The sequence below is a fragment of the Capra hircus genome, chromosome 9, assembly GCF_001704415.2.
Source record: "Capra hircus breed San Clemente chromosome 9, ASM170441v1, whole genome shotgun sequence".
Lineage (NCBI taxonomy): Eukaryota > Metazoa > Chordata > Mammalia > Artiodactyla > Bovidae > Capra > Capra hircus.
The window spans coordinates 44,177,134-44,198,908 of record NC_030816.1 but is presented as its reverse complement, the minus strand read 5'-3'; the positions used below and the strand labels follow the sequence as shown (position 1 = coordinate 44,198,908).

Below are 21,775 nucleotides of genomic sequence, written 5' to 3'. Positions count from 1 at the left end.
ATTCATCATAATGGCTTTATTCTTTTGGAGGGAAAGAAGAGTCTTGGTGGAATAGCATATTTTTGTACCACTTATGGATCCAGGACTTTAAGAGATCATTTGACTGCCGGTCAATGCTTCAGGCTATGTTATTATCACTCTGTGAACTTAGCAAGTGCTTCCTTGCTTGTTGAAGAGTTGGGATAGCCAAGACTTCACGATTATCTTTCAATTTCAGTGTAGCCTACCCTAAGTCTCAGCATCAGGAGCATGATAACTAGTGATAGCACGTCACCTGGTATCTGCCTAGTCTCATTTTTTGAAATATGTTTGAATATTTGTTCAATGTTTGTAGACCTTACAATGGTAATGCTGGAGAAAAGGGATGATTTAGTTTTCTTCATTTCAGGTGCAAGCTAGTCTGATCACTGTCAGTGTCATTGATAAACAATCAGACAACCAGATTGATTACTTTTCCCATTTTCTCTGGACTCTGTGTTTGTCTCCTGCAGCACCTTAAATGGAGAGACTCTCCAAGTTGCTGCATGATACTAAATGTATACGATATTTGTGAGGGTCCCATGACAAAACATTACCTTTCCCATGCAAATATTCTTGCTAGCACCATGCCACTGTAGATTCAATAAGGAACAAAAGAGCTTTAATTAAAATATTTGATAGTATGGCTCTTTGAAGACATAGTCTTAACTTGTTATTCTGTAATAATTAGAGTGGAATTAAGTCTGTGTGCAGAAGGAGGAGATGCAAAGGATATTAATTTCTTTGTATTCTGATCAGCCCTCTGAAATATTTCAATAAAACCTTTAAACATCTCCTTTCATGATACTGTGTAAAAAAATAAAGAATGCATAAGGGACATAAAGGAATCCACCAATGATTGGAGACAGGATTTTCTTTACATTGTCTAATAGACTCGTTTATTATTGTAAGCTGGTAAAAAGAGACTTATGATTCGTGTTGAAGAAAGAGTTATTTGTGCTTGATACATTGAAGACACTGTTCAAAAGCAGTTTGTCCTTATAAAAGGATGACCCCTGTAGTAATTCTTAGGCAAGGAGGGACAAATTCAACCAACAAAAAGCACATCTCGCCCCGAATTCCCCATGATTTCTCTACATATAGCAAAAAAATACACATCAGTAATTTATTTGAACATGCACATCAGTGAGTAGCACAGTTCCAGGCTACTCAGGAAACAAAAGGGAGAATATCAGCATTACCTAAATAAAAAAGAGAGGTGAATTACACCATTTTAATTGTCTTTAAAACACAGATCGGAGGAGCAATTAAAATAGCGTCCTAAATAGTACTAGCTAATGTAGATTACATAAGTATACAATATGATTCAACTCAGAGTGCTCTGACAAGCATAAACCACCAGTCCTAGAAAACAAGGCCCAGGTCAACTGCTGAGAAAATGTTAGATCCAGATGTAATAAAAGTTACTTTTATTTCAGTCCTGAATGCAAAACACAAGTTACATGTGAAGACAGCATTCTAAAAAAGGTGGCTCTGTTAAAGCAAGGAGGCCGTTTCCTTTTGCATTTTTATAACGTTTGAGTTCTCTTGCCGACATTTGCTTTCTCTACCCTTCCTCCCCTGAGCACTAATTTATCAAAAAAAAAAAAAAAAAGGAAGAAGAAGAAGATTTCAAGGTGCAAGTTGTACATTCTTATCATTATACCGTTTCATCTCTTTCTGGAAGACAGTATTACAATCAGTATTACAAGGTTAATTATTTTTCTCTGAATATCTGTTTCACATACATGTATTTCAAAATCAAAATGTTGATTGGGAAAAGAAACCTACCAACGAGAGTGATGCATCATACCCTTCCTATTGTGCTGTGTGTCTTTCCCATCCCTTCTCCCTTTCCCTGTAAAGAGCTGTAAAAAATTTAAGGCAGATGAGGTATATTGCTGAAGGAAAAGTTATTTTTGAAAAAAAAACTCAAAAAAACTTTTATTCTGCCCTTCTACTCAAGAAAGACTACTCAACTATAAATCTAGTGCTAGAAAAAAGCAGGAAAGACACTGTTTGCATGTACCCTACTATGTCTTCTATTTCTAGAATGGCTTTTTGTTAATTTAATAGAAAAAATAAGCACCTTAAGCTATGAACAAGAAAAGAACTTCATTATTAGTGAGTCTAGAATCCAAATGGAATTAAGAACACTCACTCAAACTCTTTCACTCATTCTCACAAAGGCCAATGCTACTGATTAGAATTGTAAAGTGCTGTACTTAGTATAAACACTTGTATACACTGCAGACACTGAAAAATAACCCTCAAGCACATTGTGTTATAGTTCCAAAAATATATTTACAGTCTATTACAAAGATTACAAATGGAAGTGTCTAGGTGACTGTATTACGCTAATTAAAATTATTTTACAGATTATTTTTCCTTAGGGACAAAAAACATTTTAGTGAAATTAAAATGATTTTTTCTAGTCAATCAAAAAATAAATTAAAATATCAAATAACACTGTACAGTGATTTAAAAGGAAAAAAAGGGGGTGGGGAGGGGCTTGGGAAGCAATCAGTTTGAGTTTTTCTATAGCCATCTTTGGTCCTAAATGTGGGAAAACACATTATGTAGCACTGAAAATACCTGTTCTTTTGTGATGCTCTGCAAGTAAAATAGAAAAATATAGTGCATTTTCAATGTATTCAGAGCCCACTACAGAGAAATGTGTGTACAAAACAAGACAGTATAAATAAAATTTACAAGTTTTACAAAGGAACATTTACAGGTTTTGTTTCCGTTATTTGTTTGTTTGTGGGTGCCCACATTATCAAACAAGACCAATTATGACCGATCCCTGGGATCTTTCTCTATTAAAATAATTATTATAAACAGCCCAATTCTCTTTGGAAATACAACAGTTCAATTCTGGGGTAGTTCATGATTTTCCTAACTTTTGAAAGCATTACTCACAATAGGTATACATTCCTGAAATAGCTATAAAGACACATTTAATTATTGCTTATGAAATTCTAACACAGTAATCAAATAACATGGTTTAATAAATAAAGCTTTAAAAAAAAGCCAGATCCTTCACCTCTTCCTGACGTGGTAAAAAGAGTTCTTTCATTAAACAAACTTCTCACATCAGTGTTCACAAATAAAAATACTTTTTTTTTTTTAAACTGCAATGGTGATATTCTGTGCAGCAACTTTGTTTTTGAAAGGTGAAAATTGTGAACTGCCCCTTTTATCATGCTTCAGAGTTCTAACATAAAACTTAATTCTTCCCTTTAATGTTTGGACTGCATTAAACAGAATAGGATACAAAATATATGCCAACTATTTCTCCTAAATTTCCTAAATGTTTTAATATTGAAAAAATCGTGATGTGCTCAGATTAAATTTTAGTTAACACTGGATAGTTCTTGCTTTCAGAGATTTGCCTTCACCAGCATTCTTTAGATGAAGTGCCTTATCTTTTTTTATATAATCATAAACCTACAATTTGAGTGTTTATTAAATTCTGTCTAGTAAAATCACTCTATAAACAATCTGTTAAAAGTGCCTTATAGTATTTATGGATCATTATTGCTATTTTCATTGAAAAGATAGTGTTGTCAGATCTTTACAAAAAAATTTCTTTTTAAAAAATATCAGAGAGCTTGGCAACTTGCATTTTCTCAACTACCTGCCAATTAGCAAACAATATCAAAACAGCACTGATTAAACAAAATTAAATGACATAAAAGGGATACCAATGTTCATAAGATATATCTTCAATCATGCTATTTCTTCTTAAATTTGAGATTCTTTCAAAGGTACCCAGTGTAGTAATGTGTCATAGATTAACACTAAAAAGGTCCAAGCTATAAACAATTTTCTAAAAGAAAGTCCTTATGAAGAATAAACACAAATGATTTTAAAAAGGAATAGTCTGAAATCACATATTTAAGGAAAATATTTCATTGATTTTAACAATAAGATCATGATTTTATTTGACAAATATATTCTTTCTTAAATTCTTTATGTACATTTTAAAAAGTCTATCAGATAAAAAGGAGGTTAGAGAGCTCAAGGTGTTTGGATGTTTTTCAGGTAGTACTTTGTTTATCGTCACTGCTGTTTTCCTGGCCACCGGTGGTGGATCCTAAATTCCCTTTTTATATATTCTGGTGGCACTTAGGAGTTCAAGTCTATAGGTGCTTCTTAAATCTTCAGTTCACTGTAGGAAGGACCCAGGACATCAACTGTCTGCTAGCAGCATTCTATGCATATACTGAAGGCCAGTACTGTTCTCGTGTGGTTCATAATCTCCCTCATAAGGGAGAAACGCTTATCACACTTGGATGCCAGTTCCATGTAAATGGAGCATTTGCGCTCTCATAGTCTGAATGCTGCTCATGATTTTCTTCTGATGGCCCACCAGTGTGATCCCTAAACTCATCACATCCCTGAAAAAGACAAATGCATTTTATTGTTAGTTATCGTACAAACATTTTATTTCATACTCAAATGTCATTAACTTTTTAATTAATCTGTTTATCTTAGGGGAACAGGATCTTAGAGTTCTTGGATATGAGGATTCTATTCCTGCACTGGGTTGGATCGGCAACCTGCATCCACATTCTCCTTTGTAAAAATCTACTGCTTAGGCTCTCAATGTGTCAATGGTAAGTTATTTTTAAACTGATTTGACCTTTTATATAAGAAAGTATCTTCTATACAGTTTTAATTCTTTTTTTTTTTTTACTACAAGTCTGTAGTACTTTTTGGAATACAAGAGAACAAAATTAAAACAAACAAACAAACAGTATCATTCTAATTAAATAGATATTCCCTAAGGTTCTGACTGTGGATGTCTCAAATACAAGGTAATCCAACATCAGTAAAATCGAATTGATGACAGAAAAGTAAAATTTTACAATTATTGAACTGAAAGAAACTTAGGGACCATAAAGTACAACCCTTCACTTTCAATATAAGGAAACTGAGGTCCCACAACAAATTAAATGTAGAGCTGGGACAAGAATATTTTCCTAAATTCCCTGTCCTTATTTCAAGTCTTTATAGAAGCAAAAGTTTCATTTCTAGTGTCCTATATTCCATTTTCCTAAGTCACCATTTCCATTCCTCAGACAGAGAATGATAATCCTATAGGAAAGAAGCCCTTTAATTATGATTTTTTGCCCTGGAACAGAGCATTTACTATATGCTATGCACTCCAGTATTCTTGCCTGGCAAATCCCATGGATGGAGGAGCCTGGTAGGCTGCAGTCCATGGGGTTGCTAGGAGTTGGACACGACTGAGCAACTTCACTTTCACTTTTCACTTTCATGCATTGGAGAAGGAAATGGCAACCCACTCCAGTATTCTTGCCTGGAGAATCCTAGGGACGGGGGAGCCTGGTGGGCTGCCGTCTCTGGGGTTGCACAGTCGGACACGACTGAAGCTACTTAGCAGCATATTCCATTTTCAGAGCCTCTTGGGATGGTATCTTTGTGTGTGTGTGTTTCTGTGTATATATATATGTATATACATTTTTTCTTATTGTACATAAGCATATATGTATGCACACTTAATATTGTACACAAATAGGGCCATATTGTGTAAACTGTTCTGTAACTTGTGGTTTTCACATTACAACATATTTTGGCAGCTTTCAAAAGAAAAGAGACTATCAAAGTCCTAAAGTTATTATTAACTTGAGGTAAAGTTATATATATGTACGTGCTCAGTTGTGTCTGACTCTTTGCGACCCCATGGACTATAGCCTGCTCGGCTCCTCTGTCCGTGGGATTTTCCAAGCAAGAATACTGGAGTGGGTTGTCATTTCCTACTCCAGGGTATCTTCCTGACCCAGGGAACCCACGTCTCCTGCATTTCCTGCATTTCAGGCAGATTCTTTACTGCTGAGCCATAAGGTAAGGTTAGGAAATATTATTTGAAATGTAGTATTCTTAAGCCTATGTGAAGTTTAAAATGTTTAATTGTTAAAATAGGATACAGTATGAATGGAAACATTTTTTGGCTCTAGCAGATTAAGAATCATCAATGATCAAGCAAAGTATTATCTGAGTTTAATTAGCATGTTGTAATTCTGAGCATATTATTATTTGTATTCTTACTTTAGTTCAATCATTTGACTACATTTTGGGAAAAAATATTCCTTAAAGTGTACAATACCTGTGTTTGATAGTTTAAATTTGCCATAAGTCAGCTGTATCTATGTATGGACTGTGCTACAGACCTCTCCTACTAGGTCAAATGACTGAGCTTAGGTATCTACAAATAGTTAAAATATAGCAACAGTAGAGTACTGCGGTATTTCCTAGCCGTGGTCTAATAAGACTTTGAGAAGCACAGTTTTTCAGGGGAGTAGACTGCTTTGGAGAGACAGGTGTAAATATATCAGCGCTACCCACTTGGTGTTTAGCAGAAAACCAACTAAGAGAGCAGGTACATGCCAAAATTCATGTATGTGCCATTTCCTAACACACCAGGAAAGACTACATGATTGCCAGCTTTCTTCTTATGTGAAAAAATGTGAAACACTTCTCACAACAGTACATAAATAGCATCCTGCTAATAGAACCTTCATAAATGTTTCCCATTTTTAAACACACTGACTGAGAGAAACTGCGTTGCCCACAGAGTTATGCTGCAGCTAAGGTAGCTGAGGTCCAGAGATACTAAATATATTTCTACATAATCAGTGATGGGGCTTGAAAGAAAAATTTAGTTCTTTATACTCCCACTTCATAGCAATTTCAATTTTTTTTTTAATCAGGTCATTCTTCAGGTTAAACAAATGAGTCAATCAATCACATAACTTTCAAAGCTTAAGTTAAATTCTTATTATGGTTAATTGAATTAAGCTTTCTTGAACTTCTCAGAAAGTGATCATACTGAATTTCATAATGTACTTAGATAATGAAACTTTGAGATTTTTTAATGTTTGATACAAACATGATGAAAAAAAAATTCTCTTTTGCAATGGAGAAAATTTCCCCAGTGACTGGGAATCTAAATAATAAAAGACGAAGTCTTACTGGTTGATGTGCAGAATGCTGACTATGGAGACAAATTAGATACCACTTAACTACTGAGCCAGTTTAGGGCAAATATTTAAATTCTCTGAGCATTAGCCTTGTTGTGTGTAAAACTACTGACTTAATAAAATTATTGCCATGAAGGTTGACAAGATAACATGTGTTCAGAAGTCTGATTAGAAAAATGCCCGGGACATGATATGCACTCAGATAATTTTCTCCCTGCTTTTGGGGTTCATATGTCTTTGATAGATGGAAGATGACCTAATGTATAATGCTTGAATTGACCTGATACATTCTCAAGTATGATTTTAGAAGTTGAAGCTTACTCAATAGTCATCCTGGCCACTGATTCAAGGGAGTTGTAGCCGGCTGCTGTGAAGTTATCTTTATATCTTTCCATCTTAATAGCTTGTAGCCATTCTCCAACTGAACAGAAGGTAGTGAAGTCAGGAGTGCTTTGATCCAAAAGAGGGCTTATTGGCCTGGGTGAGAATAAAACAGCAAAGCAAATTTTTCCATGAACTACTAAAGAAAGCATGTCTTGGCCCCCAGAAAAATAAGGATATATGAAATAAAATTGCATATTTTAATTGATGTTATAGTAAAAAATAAACAGATATGCTAATAAAAATCTAATGTGTAACGGTTGGCCAATAACTACAAACTCCAAATGGATAAGCAACAGAGTCCTACTGTATAGCACAGGGAACTATATTCAATATCCTATGATAAATCATAATGGAAAGGAATATTAAAAAGAATGTATATACATGGATAACTGAGTCACTTTGCTATAAGGCAGAAATGAACACAACACTGTAAAGGAACTATACTTCAATGAAATAAATTAAAAAAAACACAACTACTAACTCCAAAATTTCTATTTTATTTAGATACGATGTCTAGCAGATAGTATCTTCCATGTATTTTTCAAAGTACAGCCAACGATATTTGTAACCAGTAAATATTTGTTAATCTGCTTCTCTGAAACTAACTGGGAGTAAAGAAAACAGACTTTCTCAGAGGGTGCTCTTGAGAACATAATGCACCCACTGTACTAACGGGACTCTTGTCAGCACCTTGTGAGCTCATGCTCCTTCATAAGGGCCTGACTACACTCTAGATACCGTGCAACAGGTTTACCTAACAACTGGAGCTGAATAACTACTAATCTACATTACCATGGAGCAAGCCAAGTGTAAAATATGAATGGGGTGGTTAGGCTCTTTTTAATGAGCATACCTCTTAAATCATGTATTGACTTACCTTTATAAACTTTAATTCCATAGAATCATTTTACTATTAAACTTGAAACCAAACACTCCAACAGATAGTATGGATATAAAATAATAATAATAATAATAATAAAAACTAAGGCAACAGCAATAAAAATACATGTAATAGCAATGGTTTGAAAATGTAAAATTGCCACTAAATCACACACATCCAGTTGAGAAATTTTTCTAAAATGATGATTTTAGAAAATCATATCAATATGATTTTGATTGTATCAGTAAATGATATTGATTCTAAATTTTTCAAAAAGCAATATTAATAAGTCTCTTTCAAATTTATTTAACTAGACTGAACTGAACTGAACTGAAGCCATCTGAAAAGAAAAAGAAAATAATTTCTATTAAAATAGCAAATTTATTATGAACTTGAATAATTTAACACAAATGTCAATATGCTGTTGGGATGGAGCTGTGGAGATAAATGGTTCATGTGAATGTTTGAATTTCTCCCAGATTTCATTTCCTTAGCTATTTCTTACCTACTACATGTTCCCAGGGGTGTCTTCAGACTATTTGGGTTTCGAATCATTTTGTCTAGAATTCCAACTATCTGTTCAAACTTTGGCCTTTCAGCACGTTCCTTCTGCCAACAATCCAGCATCAGCTGGTGAAGACCAGCTGGGCAGTCCATGGGTGCTGGCAGACGATAACCTTCTTCTATTGCCTTTATAACCTAATAGCCGAAAGGATATTAAAATATTACTGACTGAGGTTCAACTAGAATAAAATAAACTGCCCGGGAGGCAAAGTGATTTATCCACATAAGAGTAAAGCACACTGCTATGTGAAAGACTTACTTTTTTTTTTTCCAACAAACATCCATGAATAGTAAGCATGTTATTAAGGGGTGCATGAAGCTTGGGGTATGATGACATTTCCCAGTTGATTCAGCAATAGGGAGCAGCAATTAATTTCACCCAGGGTGCAACAGATGCAAAATTTTTTAATGTCATCCCAGAGGTTTTCAAAAGGGAAGATGTTATGGAATGATTTTATTGTATATAGCTGTGCATGTACATATTTTTCTGTACATTTATGAATTCCTCAGGTTGTAAAAAGAAGTTCTGAGTTACCCAGAAGTAGTCCTGCCCTGAAAGTTTCACTTTCTGCAGAGTTCAAATGATATTATTTCAACAAGACATCCAAATATGTGAATGCACTATGATGGAAAAAGCTCCAATAATATGTTTTAAATAATATGCAGCTCATATGCTTATGGAGTGTATAGTGTTACAAGATACAGTTTTGTTCTAGAACTGATTTGTATTGTTCATAAAGCTATTGGATCACTTCTCAACTGAGTCCAGTGACCTCAAACCGGCAGATTGAAACCACCCTTGGGACACAGAGTAGAGAAAGGGTTATACCAGGAAATAGAGAAAGGTTACAAATCAGAGTTTGCCCACTCAGAGAGCCTGGCTGTTCAACTTCATCAGTACATTACTGTCTATTTATACATAATAACTTAAGAAGCTCTGAATGGTAGTACAAAATAAGCTTTCATAAACATTGTGCATGGCAATCAGTCCAAAAATTATTTATTTAGACTTGGGTTTTTTGTTTAAGTGGAAAGCAAAAGCAGATTTTATTTATTTTTTTCTTTTGCAGTGCTTTTATTTATCTGTGTAGATATACAATTATCATAATTTACAGTTACATAACTTTTAGTAATTAATTGGACTATAGGAAAAATCATACAGAAAGTTTGTACCAAAAAATCATGTCCCTAAGGGATTAGGGTTCTCAGTAACAGAGAAATATAGAAGCTCAAAAGGGTCAGCAACCTCTCATAACTAAAGAGAGGAGAACACAATCTGCTATATGTAGAAATGAGTCTTCATAAAAGTATCTTTCAAATATCCCCTATTACAACAGGGAATGCCTATTAAAATGACATTATTTATTCTATATAAAACATCCTTTTTATCACTTCAAAAGCTTTCTTTTTTCTTTAAGATTAAAAAAAAAAAAGGCCAAGTCCTTAAGATAGATTTTGTGAAAATTATGTCAACACAATATACAAAGATTTCCATTATTTACTGTCCTTACTCAAAATCACCTGTATGTACCAGGTGCAATTTTGTAAACTTCACCACTGATAAGCCTATTCCAAAGCAGAATTTTTCAGCAATACAGAAGACACAGTCCTCACAGTTATGCTTTAAAATAGGCATATTCAAAATATAAATATAAAATCTCTCCAGACTATTATTTTCCTAACGACTGAACTCTAAATTTAAAAAAAAAATGGAGGTTTTCAAACCAATGATGTTCGCAGCCCATTCTCATGACACAGTCATTTAAACTTCTCATAAAATCAGAAACTGTTACAAGTCTGAGCAGCAAAGGGAAAATAATAGGAAGGCAAAAAGAAAAATAAAAACAAAATAAGGACTTGTAAAAAAATCAAATTATTCAAGGGGAATTAACAAATCTTTCCATGATAACATGAGTAGTAGAAATGTATGAAAAAAAATGCTCTGAAAAAGAAAACAAAAAAAAGAGGTAACCCTGAATTTTTTAAGAAAATAGGACTAAACTAGGCAGACAAAAGCTGGCTTTAAGAAATGTTGATGAACTTATTGTTCGCAGGGAAATATATCCTTCAAAGTAGCTAGCATCAACAATTTTTTGAGAAAATCCTTAGTATAAGAACCACAGTGTTCACTTTTCTTTAAGAGAAATTTATACATGCAAACTGATAAAGTTTAAAAGTTAAAGAGATAAACTTAATGATGGTAATTTTTGAAAGTTTTCATAAATATAAAATCCTCAGCCCAAATTCTCCCCTGATCACTAGGTGGTAGGTCCACCAGTTTACTAGACATCTTCCCTTGGACTTTCCATAGTAACCTCATACTTTATTTAAAATTGATTTTTTTTCACCTTTTCCCCAAAGCTCTTAGTTTTTCAATTAACGATACTTCCAGTCATCCCAGTCGGAAAAGCTGAAGTGAGAACAATCTAGACTTTCTTATATGTATATCAGTGACCACTTTCTGATGATATTACTTCCTAAATACAATATATTCAAATGATAGAAGCATTTTTTCATATATGTATATGGATCTCTCTGTAACCTTTTGGGGGTTCCTTGGTGGCTCAGTGGTAAAGAATTTGCCTGCAGGAGACATGGGTTTGATCCCTGGGTCGGGAAGATCCCCTGGAGAAGGAAATGGCAACCCACTCCATTTCTTTTGCCTGAGGAGCCTGGTGGCCTACAGTCCATGGAGTCTCAAAGAGTCGGACACTACTTGGCAACTAAACAACAACAATATGGATCTTGTACAGTGCTATATTTGGAAATGGCTTTATTCTGAAAATTAGGTTAGTGGGTTAGTGTAAATTAATTCTGCTTATGTATTTTTGTTTTAAATATGATTTATCCTAAAGATTATTAATTTTGCAAATAGCAATTTTTAAAATGTTACCTTATATTTGTTTAATTAAATTGGTACTGGAGGGATAGGAGGAAGTATTGTAGAAAATACCACAAATGTAACAGATTAAAATATAACACACAGAAAAAATATACATATATATATATTCTTGTAGCAATGGAGCCATTTTCCCATAGTTACGTGATGGGATGGTCTTTACAAAATCTCACATTATAGGATTTTTCCTTCCATGCTTTATTTTGAATAAAAGCTATGGAAAAAACACCTTGGCCTTTAGTCACCTTAATCAATATCGATACTGAATGCTAATGAAAGTCATATGACTGAATTTAAAATTTTTTTCCTGTTTATGACTCTGTAACTACAAATGCTGGATATCATTGCAAAAATTCCTGTAAAATATCCTTTTAAAAAGCACACTAGAAAACCTACACACATGGGAACTCCGCAAAGATCACAAATATTTAACTGTAGGAGGAATTCAATTAAAAAAAACAAAACAACTTTTAAATGCAAAGAATTTCATGTGGCTTTGTATAACACTCCAGGGACATCACTGTTCTAGGATTCAAAACTGCTCTATGTTAAACAAGTTAGATAAAAGTAAAAATAATGTGCTTTGGAAAGCTGGATTAAGTTATTTAAACAGCAGCTCAAGTTGTGAATAAGTAAATAACTAGCAAAACTTTATATATTTAAAATGACCAAATAACAAACAACTGTGGGGGGAGCATTTTTTTTAACTGGGAAGAGTAGCTTTCCTCATATTTGAGGTTGCTTGTATTTGAATATATACAGTATTTTTCTGAATTTATAGGACTTTATCCCCAGACTCATAAGACTAGGGCAGTGTTTATCATTTTCTACCACCTCCTATTTCCCACTTGTAGATTTTTGTCAGAAGTCCTGAAAAGAACAAAGCAAGTAGAAAAATGTTTCCTTTCTCATTTCCCTCTAAATAATTTTTTAAAAGTACATCTAAACCTTATCATGATTCTCCTAACATAATACTCTTCAATAACTCTCCAATTAGAATCCTTTGGCTTTGAGCACAATATAGTCTTAAAATCTCTGTGCCAATGAATAATGTAGAGTACTATTAAATAACTCTTACAGGAATGAAAGGGTTAATGAGCTTCTGTAGCTATCCTACTGCATTACAGAAATTTGACAATGCGTATTATTGTAACAGAAACATTTATCAATACAAAACGAAACTTCTAGCTCTCAAAAATAGTGGTTTACATATTTTTAAAGGAGCAGAAGCAAAATAGAACATTTAAAATAAGAGATGTTTTCAACTGGCAAAGATTTAGGGACCCTAAAGTTCCCATTAACAATCATGCTCCTCCCTACAGAGGCACCAGAGATGCATGCTGGGAACCTTGCCCTCTATATAGCATGTTGTTGCTGTCCAGTCAGTAAGCTGTATCTGACTCTTTTGAGACCCCACGGACTGTAGCCTGCCAAGCTTTTCTGTCCATGGGATTTCCCAGGCAAGAATACCGGATTGGGTTGCCATTGCCATTTCCTTCTCCAGGGGATTTTCCTGACTCAGAGATCGAACTCGCGTCTCCTGCATTGGAAGGCAGATTCTTTACAGCTGAACCAGGGGGGAGGCAGTTTTGTCATAATTCAAGGCAAGCTTGTTGAAGTTAAACCCACCTCATGGGATGATGATTCAGACAGGACTGAAGCTTTGAGGCTCTGCAGGTTTTATTTGGCTAGCCTGCTAGAAAAACAACTTATCTTTTAAGGATACAAGAATCATAGTAAATATTTATTGAATACTTGCTATATGATTAGCACTGTTTTAATTATCTCATTCAATCTTTACAGAAATCTTATTAGGCAAGTATTATACTGATTCCAGAGACAAACAATTAGAGGTGCTGAGACGTTAAGCACAGAAAACATCATAGAGCTGTTACTAGAAGGGACAGAATTTGATAGGCTGTCTGACCAGAGCTGATGCTGTTAAGAGCTGCTTATATTTCCAACTGGGAAAACAAAAAGTGCCCTGTTGCAAACAGTTACATATTCTTGGAAACAGCAAAAAACACACTAAGATCCCTGATCCTACACTTCTTAAAGATCCCTACACTTCTTAAAGCATTATGTAATTATCCATGGAACTCATTTGAAACAACCTTTTTGTAAAATTACTAGCACCCCCTTGGATTTATCTGTCTAGATCTTGTCTTAGTATTCTAATAAGAGTCAAAGAACAAAGAAACATATTGACAGCAATTTCTAATATAGATCATTCTATATTCATATGAAGTGACCAGGGTAAATTACATTGTAAGGGAACACTTAATTATCCATCAGGGGATACTTCTTTACTACAGAAATAAAGAAATACCAGAAAACAAACTCATTTGCTTGCCGAGATGTATTTCAGTATTATTACTAAAATTATTCCAAATAGGAAAAGGAGTACATCAAGGCTGTATATTGTCACCGTGATTATTTAACTTATATGCAGAGTACATCATGAGAAACGTTGGGCTGGAAGAAGCACAAGCTGGAATCAAGATTGCCAGGAGAAATATCAATAACCTCAGGTATGCAGATACCACCACCCTTATGGCAGAAAGTGAAGAGGAGCTAAAAAGCCTCTTGATGAAAGTGAAAGAGGAGAGTGAAAAAGTTGGCTTAAAGCTCAACATTCAGAAAACGAAGATCATGTCATCTGGTCCCATCACTTCATGGGAAATAGATGGGGAAACGGTGGAAACAGTGTCAGACTTTATTTTTTGGGCTCCAAAATCACTGCAGATGGTGACTGCAGCCATGAAATTAAAAGATGCTTACTCCTTGGAAGAAAAGTTATGACCAACCTAGATAGCATATTCAAAAGCAGAGACGTTACTTTGCCAACAAAGGTCCATGTAGTCAAGACTATGGTTTTTCCTGTGGTCATGTATGGATATGAGAGTTGGACTGTGAAGAAAGCTGTGTGCCGAAGAATTGATGCGTTTGAACTGTGGTGTTGGAGAAGACTCTTGAGAGTCCCTTGGATTGCAAGGAGATCCACCCAGTCCATTCTAAAGGAGATCAGTCCTGGGTGTTCTTTGGAAGGAATGATGCTAAAGCTGAAACTCCAGTACTTTGGCCACCTCATGCGAAGAGTTGACTCACTGGAAAAGACTCTGATGCTGGGAGGGATTGGGGGCAGAAGGAGAAGGGGACAACAGAGGATGAGATGGCTGGATGGCATCACTGACTGGATGGACGTGCGTTTAAGTGAACTCCGGGAGTTGGTGATGGACAGGGAGGCCTGGCGTGCTGCAATTCATGAGGTCACAAAGAGTCGGACGTGACTGACTGAACTGAACTGAACTGACTAAAATATAACCATTGTAATTAAGGCAAAAAGGAGCATGGACAGACCCCATGATAATAGGCATGTAATAACTCTGAATATGATATAACACGATTGGCTTCTGTCCGCCTGTTGTACCAATTTTTATCTCATTAACCTCATAAAAACATGACCCATATTTTATGCAATTAAATATTTGGACCCCACATACAGAATTATGGCAAAGTTTTACCAAAAAATCTATACTTCTTTCCTATCATAATATAAAACAAATCAAAGTAATAAATCAGTCATAACTTTTAAAAGGAAAAGTTGAGGGCTCACAATTTAGTTGAGAATAAATTTAGTTATAAGCATATTATGTTTTCAAAGCTTTTAAATATCTTTTGATGGACCATTTTAAGGAATTACCTTTATGTCTCCTATCTTTATGAAAGCTTAATCTTTTATTATCCTTATGACTCCTACTAGTAAAACCAATGATGTATTGGCCTACCTTGAAATAAGAAGAAACAATTTTGTGGAATATGATAAACAGAAAAAAAAAGTAATCCATAGAATAAGAATTTTAAAATTTCATAATTTAACTATGAAAATTACATTTGAACTAAGACATAAAGGTGAAGTGAAAGTCACTCAATTGTGTCCAATTCTCTGTGACCCCATAGACAATACAGTCCATGAAATTCTCCAGGCCAGAATACTGGAGTGGGTAGCCATTCCATTCTCCAGAGGATCTTCCCAACCCAGGGATCGGACTGAGACCTCTTGCATTTCAGGCAAATTCTTTACCAGCTAAGCTACCAGGGAAACCCAAGAACTGGAGTGGGTAGTCCATCCCTTCTTCAGCTGATCTTCCCAACACAGGAATCGAACCCGGCTCTCCTGCATTGCAGGTGGATTCTTTACCAGCTGAGCTACCAGGGAAGTCCATGTGAATTAAGACATAAATTCAATTAAAAGCTTCTGTGAATACCAAGTGTAAGTATTTCCAATTTATGTATTACTTTTTATATTTGGCTGCATTTATACACATATGGTTGCTCTTTGAAAAGACATTAACGAAAAGGGCTAACCACCTACAGATTTTAAAGAAGAATGAAAGCTGGAGATATATGGGAGAGCCTACTCTCTTGGCTTTAATTGCGAATGCCTAGATTCTAACTGTTTTTATTGCAGTTAAAACTCATGGATGTTATGGGCACATGAAAAACAATGAGCAGTAATCCTGTGATAAATCCATTTGGATATCAGTCAGTTCAGTCAGTAGCTCAGTCATGTCTGATTCTTTGCGACCCCATGAATCACAGCACACCAGGCCTCCCTGTCCATCACCAACTCCCGGAGTTCACTCAAACGCATGTCCATCGAGTCAGTGATGCCATCCAGCCATCTCATCCTCTGTCGTCCTCTTCTCCTCCTGCCCCCAATCCCTCCCAGTATCATAGTCTTTTCCAATGAGTCAACTCTTCACATGAGGTGGCCAAAGTATTGGAGTTTCAGCTTCAGCATCATTCCTTCCAAAGAACACCCAGGGCTGATCTCCTTTAGAATGGACTGGGTGGATCTCCTTGCAGTCCAAGGGACTCTCAAGAGTCTTCTCCAACACCACAGTTCAAAAGCATCAATTCTTCGGCGCTCAGCCTTCTTCACAGTCCAACTCTCACATCTATACATGACCACTGGAAAAACCATAGTCTTGACTACATGGACCTTTGTTGGCAAAGTAATGTCTCTGCTTTTGAATATGCTATCTAGGTTGGTCATAACTTTTCTTCCAAGGAGTAAGCATCTTTTAATTTCATGGCTGCAGTCACCATCTGCAGTGATTTTGGAGCCCCCCCAAAATAAAGTCTGACACTGTTTCCACCGTTTCCCCATCTATTTCCCATGAAGTGATGGGACCGGATGACATGATCTTCGTTTTCTTAATGCTGAGCTTTAGGCCAACTTTTTCACTCTCCTCTTTCACTTTCATCAAGAGGCTTTTTAGTTCCTTTTGACTTTCTGCCATAAGGGTGGTGGTATCTGCATATCTGAGTTTATTGGTATTTATACCGGCAATCTTGATTCCAGCTTGTGCTTCTTCCAGCCCAGCGTTTCTCATGATATACTCTCCATATAATTTAAATAAGCAGGGTGACAACATACAGCCTTGACGTACTCCTTTTCCTATTTGGAACCATTTGGGTGTAGGTATCTTCATACATAAGCATATCATTTTTTCCTGACATGGTCTTGTTCATTCCCCTGTGTTGATTGTGGCCAAAGCCCCCTGGCAACTGTCTACCTCACTGATTTTACAACAGTCACCCTCCATATCCTGAGACTGCATCTTCAGATTCTGCATCCATGGGTAAAAATACTCAAAAAGAAAAAGGAAAATCAGAACATTCCAGAAAGCACAACTTGAACATGCCACATGCCAGTTACTATTTGTACATCACTTATATTGTATTTATACTTATTTACATAATATTTATATTGTATTAGGCACCATAAGTAATTTGGAGGGAATTTAAAGTATACAGGTGGGTGTTCACAAGTTTAGTGAAAAAATAATGTCATTTTATATAAGGGACTTGAGTATTCACAGATTGGTCCTGGATCCAATATCCTATGGATACTAAGGGACTTTGTGCTCAGTCACTTTATTTATGTTGGACTCTCTGCGACTTCATGGACTATAGCCTGCCAGGCTCCTCTGTCCACACGCCTGCCCTCCTCCAGGGGATCTTCCCAACCCAGGGATCGAACCCATACCGCTTGCATCTCCTGCATTGTCAAGTGGAATCTTTACCACTAGTGTCACCTGGGAAGCCCCCTACTAATAAGGAGCACCCCCTTTTTTATTTCTTCAGAGTAACCACAGAAACCTCACTTTAAATCGTATTTTCAGCCTAGAGTTTTGTGGAGTTCCTGACAAACTTAATTATCAACTTACGTCTTGATTTATCTTGTTTCACATGTCTTAAGAAAAGTCTCTTATAATCCAAGGTATTTAAAAATCTGAGGGTTTTATAAAATCCTTGACAAATTTCCAGCAACTAAATTTAAATCATATAAAGTGATTTGATTCTTTCAATCAATCTAATATTTAAAATATTAATATCGCTGAAGAATTGATAAAAGCATAATTTTCAGAAAAATAAAATATAGTCACATAAACAGAGGATTTCCAGAGACATCGAGGAGTTGGTAGATCACTTAAGTCGCTCCACAGTCTCCTACCTGGAGACTCCAAGTAAAAAAGCTTTCTTTAGAGAATTATTTTTACTATAGTGGAATTCATTATTTTAAATTCAAGTTTGTTCCATCATTTGTATATTGAAAGTGAAATATATAATTGCTCAAATAGCAGTTTAACATAAGTATAAAATAATGAATATTATCCTTTAAGAAGAATGTTAATATCAATGTCACTATAAAACCTGAACTGTGTTGGTAATCTCTTGTGTTTAAATTTAATAATTTAGACCTCTGCAATTGAAAAAAAAGAAGAAAGATGATGCTTAATGTTTTAGGTCAGAATTAAACACTGTGCTCTTAAAACTTTATTTGATCAGTAAAAATATTAACACTTGACAGACAAAATATATATTTATAATATTTAATTTTCAATAAAAACAAATGGGACTTCTAAATCTAAAATAGAAGATATATTTTTTTTCTTAACCATTTCTATTATTTGTTTTTAGAAGTTTAGTGAACTTTAAAGTTATCTTATATTCCTGTCACTCCTTTATGTTTGAATCTAGTACAGAAGGAAGGTGTCAAAAGAAATGAAACTCTACCGAGTGTCTAGGGAATGTAAATATTTCTCTTTCTCTGCCCCAAGGATTTGTTTGCCCACGTTTTGACAGTCCATGAAATCTTTGACACTGAGACCTGTCAAATATTAACAACTTTGCCTCTGCCAAACAGCCTCATCATTCAGACTTTTATCTTCAAAAAACCAAAACCAAAAAAAAAAAAAGAAACTGCCATTAAAAAAGTTTTATGTCATTATTCAATTCAAAATAGTAAATGATTTTTTCAAACCTCTCCTTCTTTTGGCTGTGAAGTTTTTAGTCAGTGCAGAAATTTGTTTAAAAAAGTACTGAAAATCACCTTCCCAACAAACAATCTGATTTTAGTTGTCTAAAAATAACTTACTAGTTTTAAGAAACATAGAAACTTGATAGGGAAAATTCTAAAATAAGAAAAAAAAGATACTAATTTTATATAACAACGATTATGATCTATTTTTGAAAAATAACTCAGTTTTAACCTTAGTCAGCTTCTGTTGTTACATATGTTTATACTATCTCAAGAATTCAGTACTTCAAACTGGTTTGCTTGTCACATGCTTCTTCTCAATGGTAATATAGACTTTCTTCAAGCACCAGTTATTTTATTATTATTATTTTTTACTTTATTCTTCAAGAACATGCATGCTTATCATTTCCAAACTCCTTAAAACACTTTTTTTTTTTGTCAACTTGCCCCAACCTAATCTTCATTTCAGGGGCTTCCCAGGTGGTGCTCGAGGTAAAGAACCTGCTTTTTGCAGGACACTTGAGAGACGCGGGTTCAGTCTCTGGATTGGGAAGATCCCCTGGAGGAGGGCATGGCAACACACTCTGGTATTCTTGCCTGGAGAATCCCATGGACAGAGTTCATAGGGTCACAGACTGGGACATGACTGAAGCAACTTAGCACATGCATACAATCTTCATTTCAGATCACTAATAATGTATGTATCTCTGTTATAGGATAGCGACTCTACTTAGTTGGTCCACGTACACTTCACTAAGCCTTTGTTTCTGCACTTTCCAAAGTGTTCCCTCGGTGAATTCTCTCCTCAGCTATGAACCAAGGTCTTCTCCATATTTCTGGTTTAATGCAAGGTACCTTCTTAGATTTTATACTTACTCTACTTTTACCTAAATTTCACTCACATTTTCAATAAAGGCATATGAATCTGACAGTATTTGTAAGTTTCTGCCTTACAAAAATGTTAACTTTGTAAAATTCAACTTACAGAAGTAAATATTTACTTGCACTTATGCTATTGTTGTTGTGTTAGTCACTCGGTCGTGTCCGACTCTTTGTGACCCCATGGACTGTAGCCCGCCAGGCTCCTCTGTCCCTGGAATTCTCAAGGCAAGAATACTGGAGTGGGTTGCCATTCTCTTCATCAGGGGATCTTGCTGACTCAGGGATTGAACCCAGGTCTACCTGCATTGCACACAGATTCTTTACCATCTGAGCCACCAGGGAAGCCCTTAGGCTATACTGTTTTATAAATGGTCTCTTGGAGTGAGATGTACATACCTGAGAACTATCACCAGTTTCTTTTCTCAAAGGTGAACAATGCACTTCTTGCCTTAGTAACAGGATACACATTTAATAAGTTGTATTTTTAAAAGAAATTTCCCAAGATATTCCCATTGTGATTATATTCTAAAATATTTCTATGAAACACATACTGGTTGTTAAATTTAGATTATCTCATGAAATTAAAACTTAACTAAATCAACCAACAACATAATTTAAACAGATTTTATCAGGAAATTAAAAGCAAGCGGAAGATAAGCTTCACAGACAAAATAACACAGCCTTCCTTCTCTCCCCTCCATAAATGAATCTTTTACTCAGGTGATTCTCCCACTACAGCTGTGCAAGATCAGCATCATTACTTTTATTAAAGAAATATCCTTTTCAGGCTTCTATTATGTCCAGAGAATTTAAATGAAAAAGAAAAAGCAATTCTTCAAAATGAAGACAAAAGAAAATTAGTTGAACCACTAATTTACAGTAATTATTGTGGTAATTTATGGTAATAATCGTGAAAACTCAGCAACCATGTTTTTTAGAACTGAAAGTTTCTTCTTATGAGCCATTACCTACATGTTTCCATAAAATGAATATTAATGTATTAAATCCTTTTTGTTTAAGTAGTATAACACCTACATCTTGATTTGACATGTCCCAATAAGGTCTCTCTCCATAAGACATAACTTCCCACATGACTATTCCATAGCTCCATACATCACTGGCTGATGTGAATTTCCGGTACTGGATGGCTTCAGGTGCTGTCCACCTTACTGGAATTTTTCCACCCTGTATTAAAAGAAATTGACATTTTAGGTATATATAATGACATACAAATCATTTATAGTAGAACCATAAGGCTAAGCTAAATGCCTGTGTATTTCGTTGACAATTCAGCAGTATCAGGTCTATTCATCTTGAATTTCTCCAAGTGTAGTTAAAGTTACTAACTTGCTTTTTAAATGTCATGGTTAAGTTTTCAATTCTAAGGCAAATCAATTATGAACTATGTGGTTGTAAGGCCAGAGTCTACTCAAAAAGACAATGACAAATCAGGTAAAATAACTACTAAAATGGAAAGAAATATTGGAATAATAGTATACAAGTAAATCCCCATATGCTTTCCTTTTTTCTAATCTTGCAAACTTACAAGAATTAGCATAGTTATATTTTATTAAAATCTTGATTAAAAAGTGGGATTATTGTTTTCTGCTACAACTATGACCACTAGTAACCAAATGCTATATGTATATTATATATATTAGCAATCCCAATATGAAATAAGCTATTGATATTCTTATCATACTTCTCCTCTTAAGTCTATATGAAGACTGTAAAAGCGATGATGATTCTTCCAAAAGGAAAAAAAGATCACAACAAACAAAGGTAGAGATCAATTTGCCTCTTTTCTC

At 35.0% G+C, this 21,775-nt stretch overlaps 1 protein-coding gene across 3 annotated transcripts in view; it reads right to left on the bottom strand.

The window, feature by feature from the left end:
* EPHA7 (EPH receptor A7) overlaps positions 895-21,775 on the bottom strand; it is a 213,485-nt gene continuing 192,604 nt past the window's right edge. Inside the window, exons 14-17 of one of the 3 annotated variants that reach the window (XM_005684668.3) lie at positions 21,003-21,152; positions 8,798-8,991; positions 7,350-7,505; positions 895-4,421 (exon numbers count right to left, since the gene is read on the bottom strand). In XM_005684668.3, the coding sequence (XP_005684725.1) occupies positions 4,307-4,421; positions 7,350-7,505; positions 8,798-8,991; positions 21,003-21,152 (615 nt within the window). In that variant the 3' untranslated portion in view covers positions 895-4,306. The remainder of the gene's footprint in view (positions 4,422-7,349; positions 7,506-8,797; positions 8,992-21,002; positions 21,153-21,775) is intronic. The other 2 variants (XM_005684670.3, XM_005684669.3) reach the window with 2 other exon arrangements.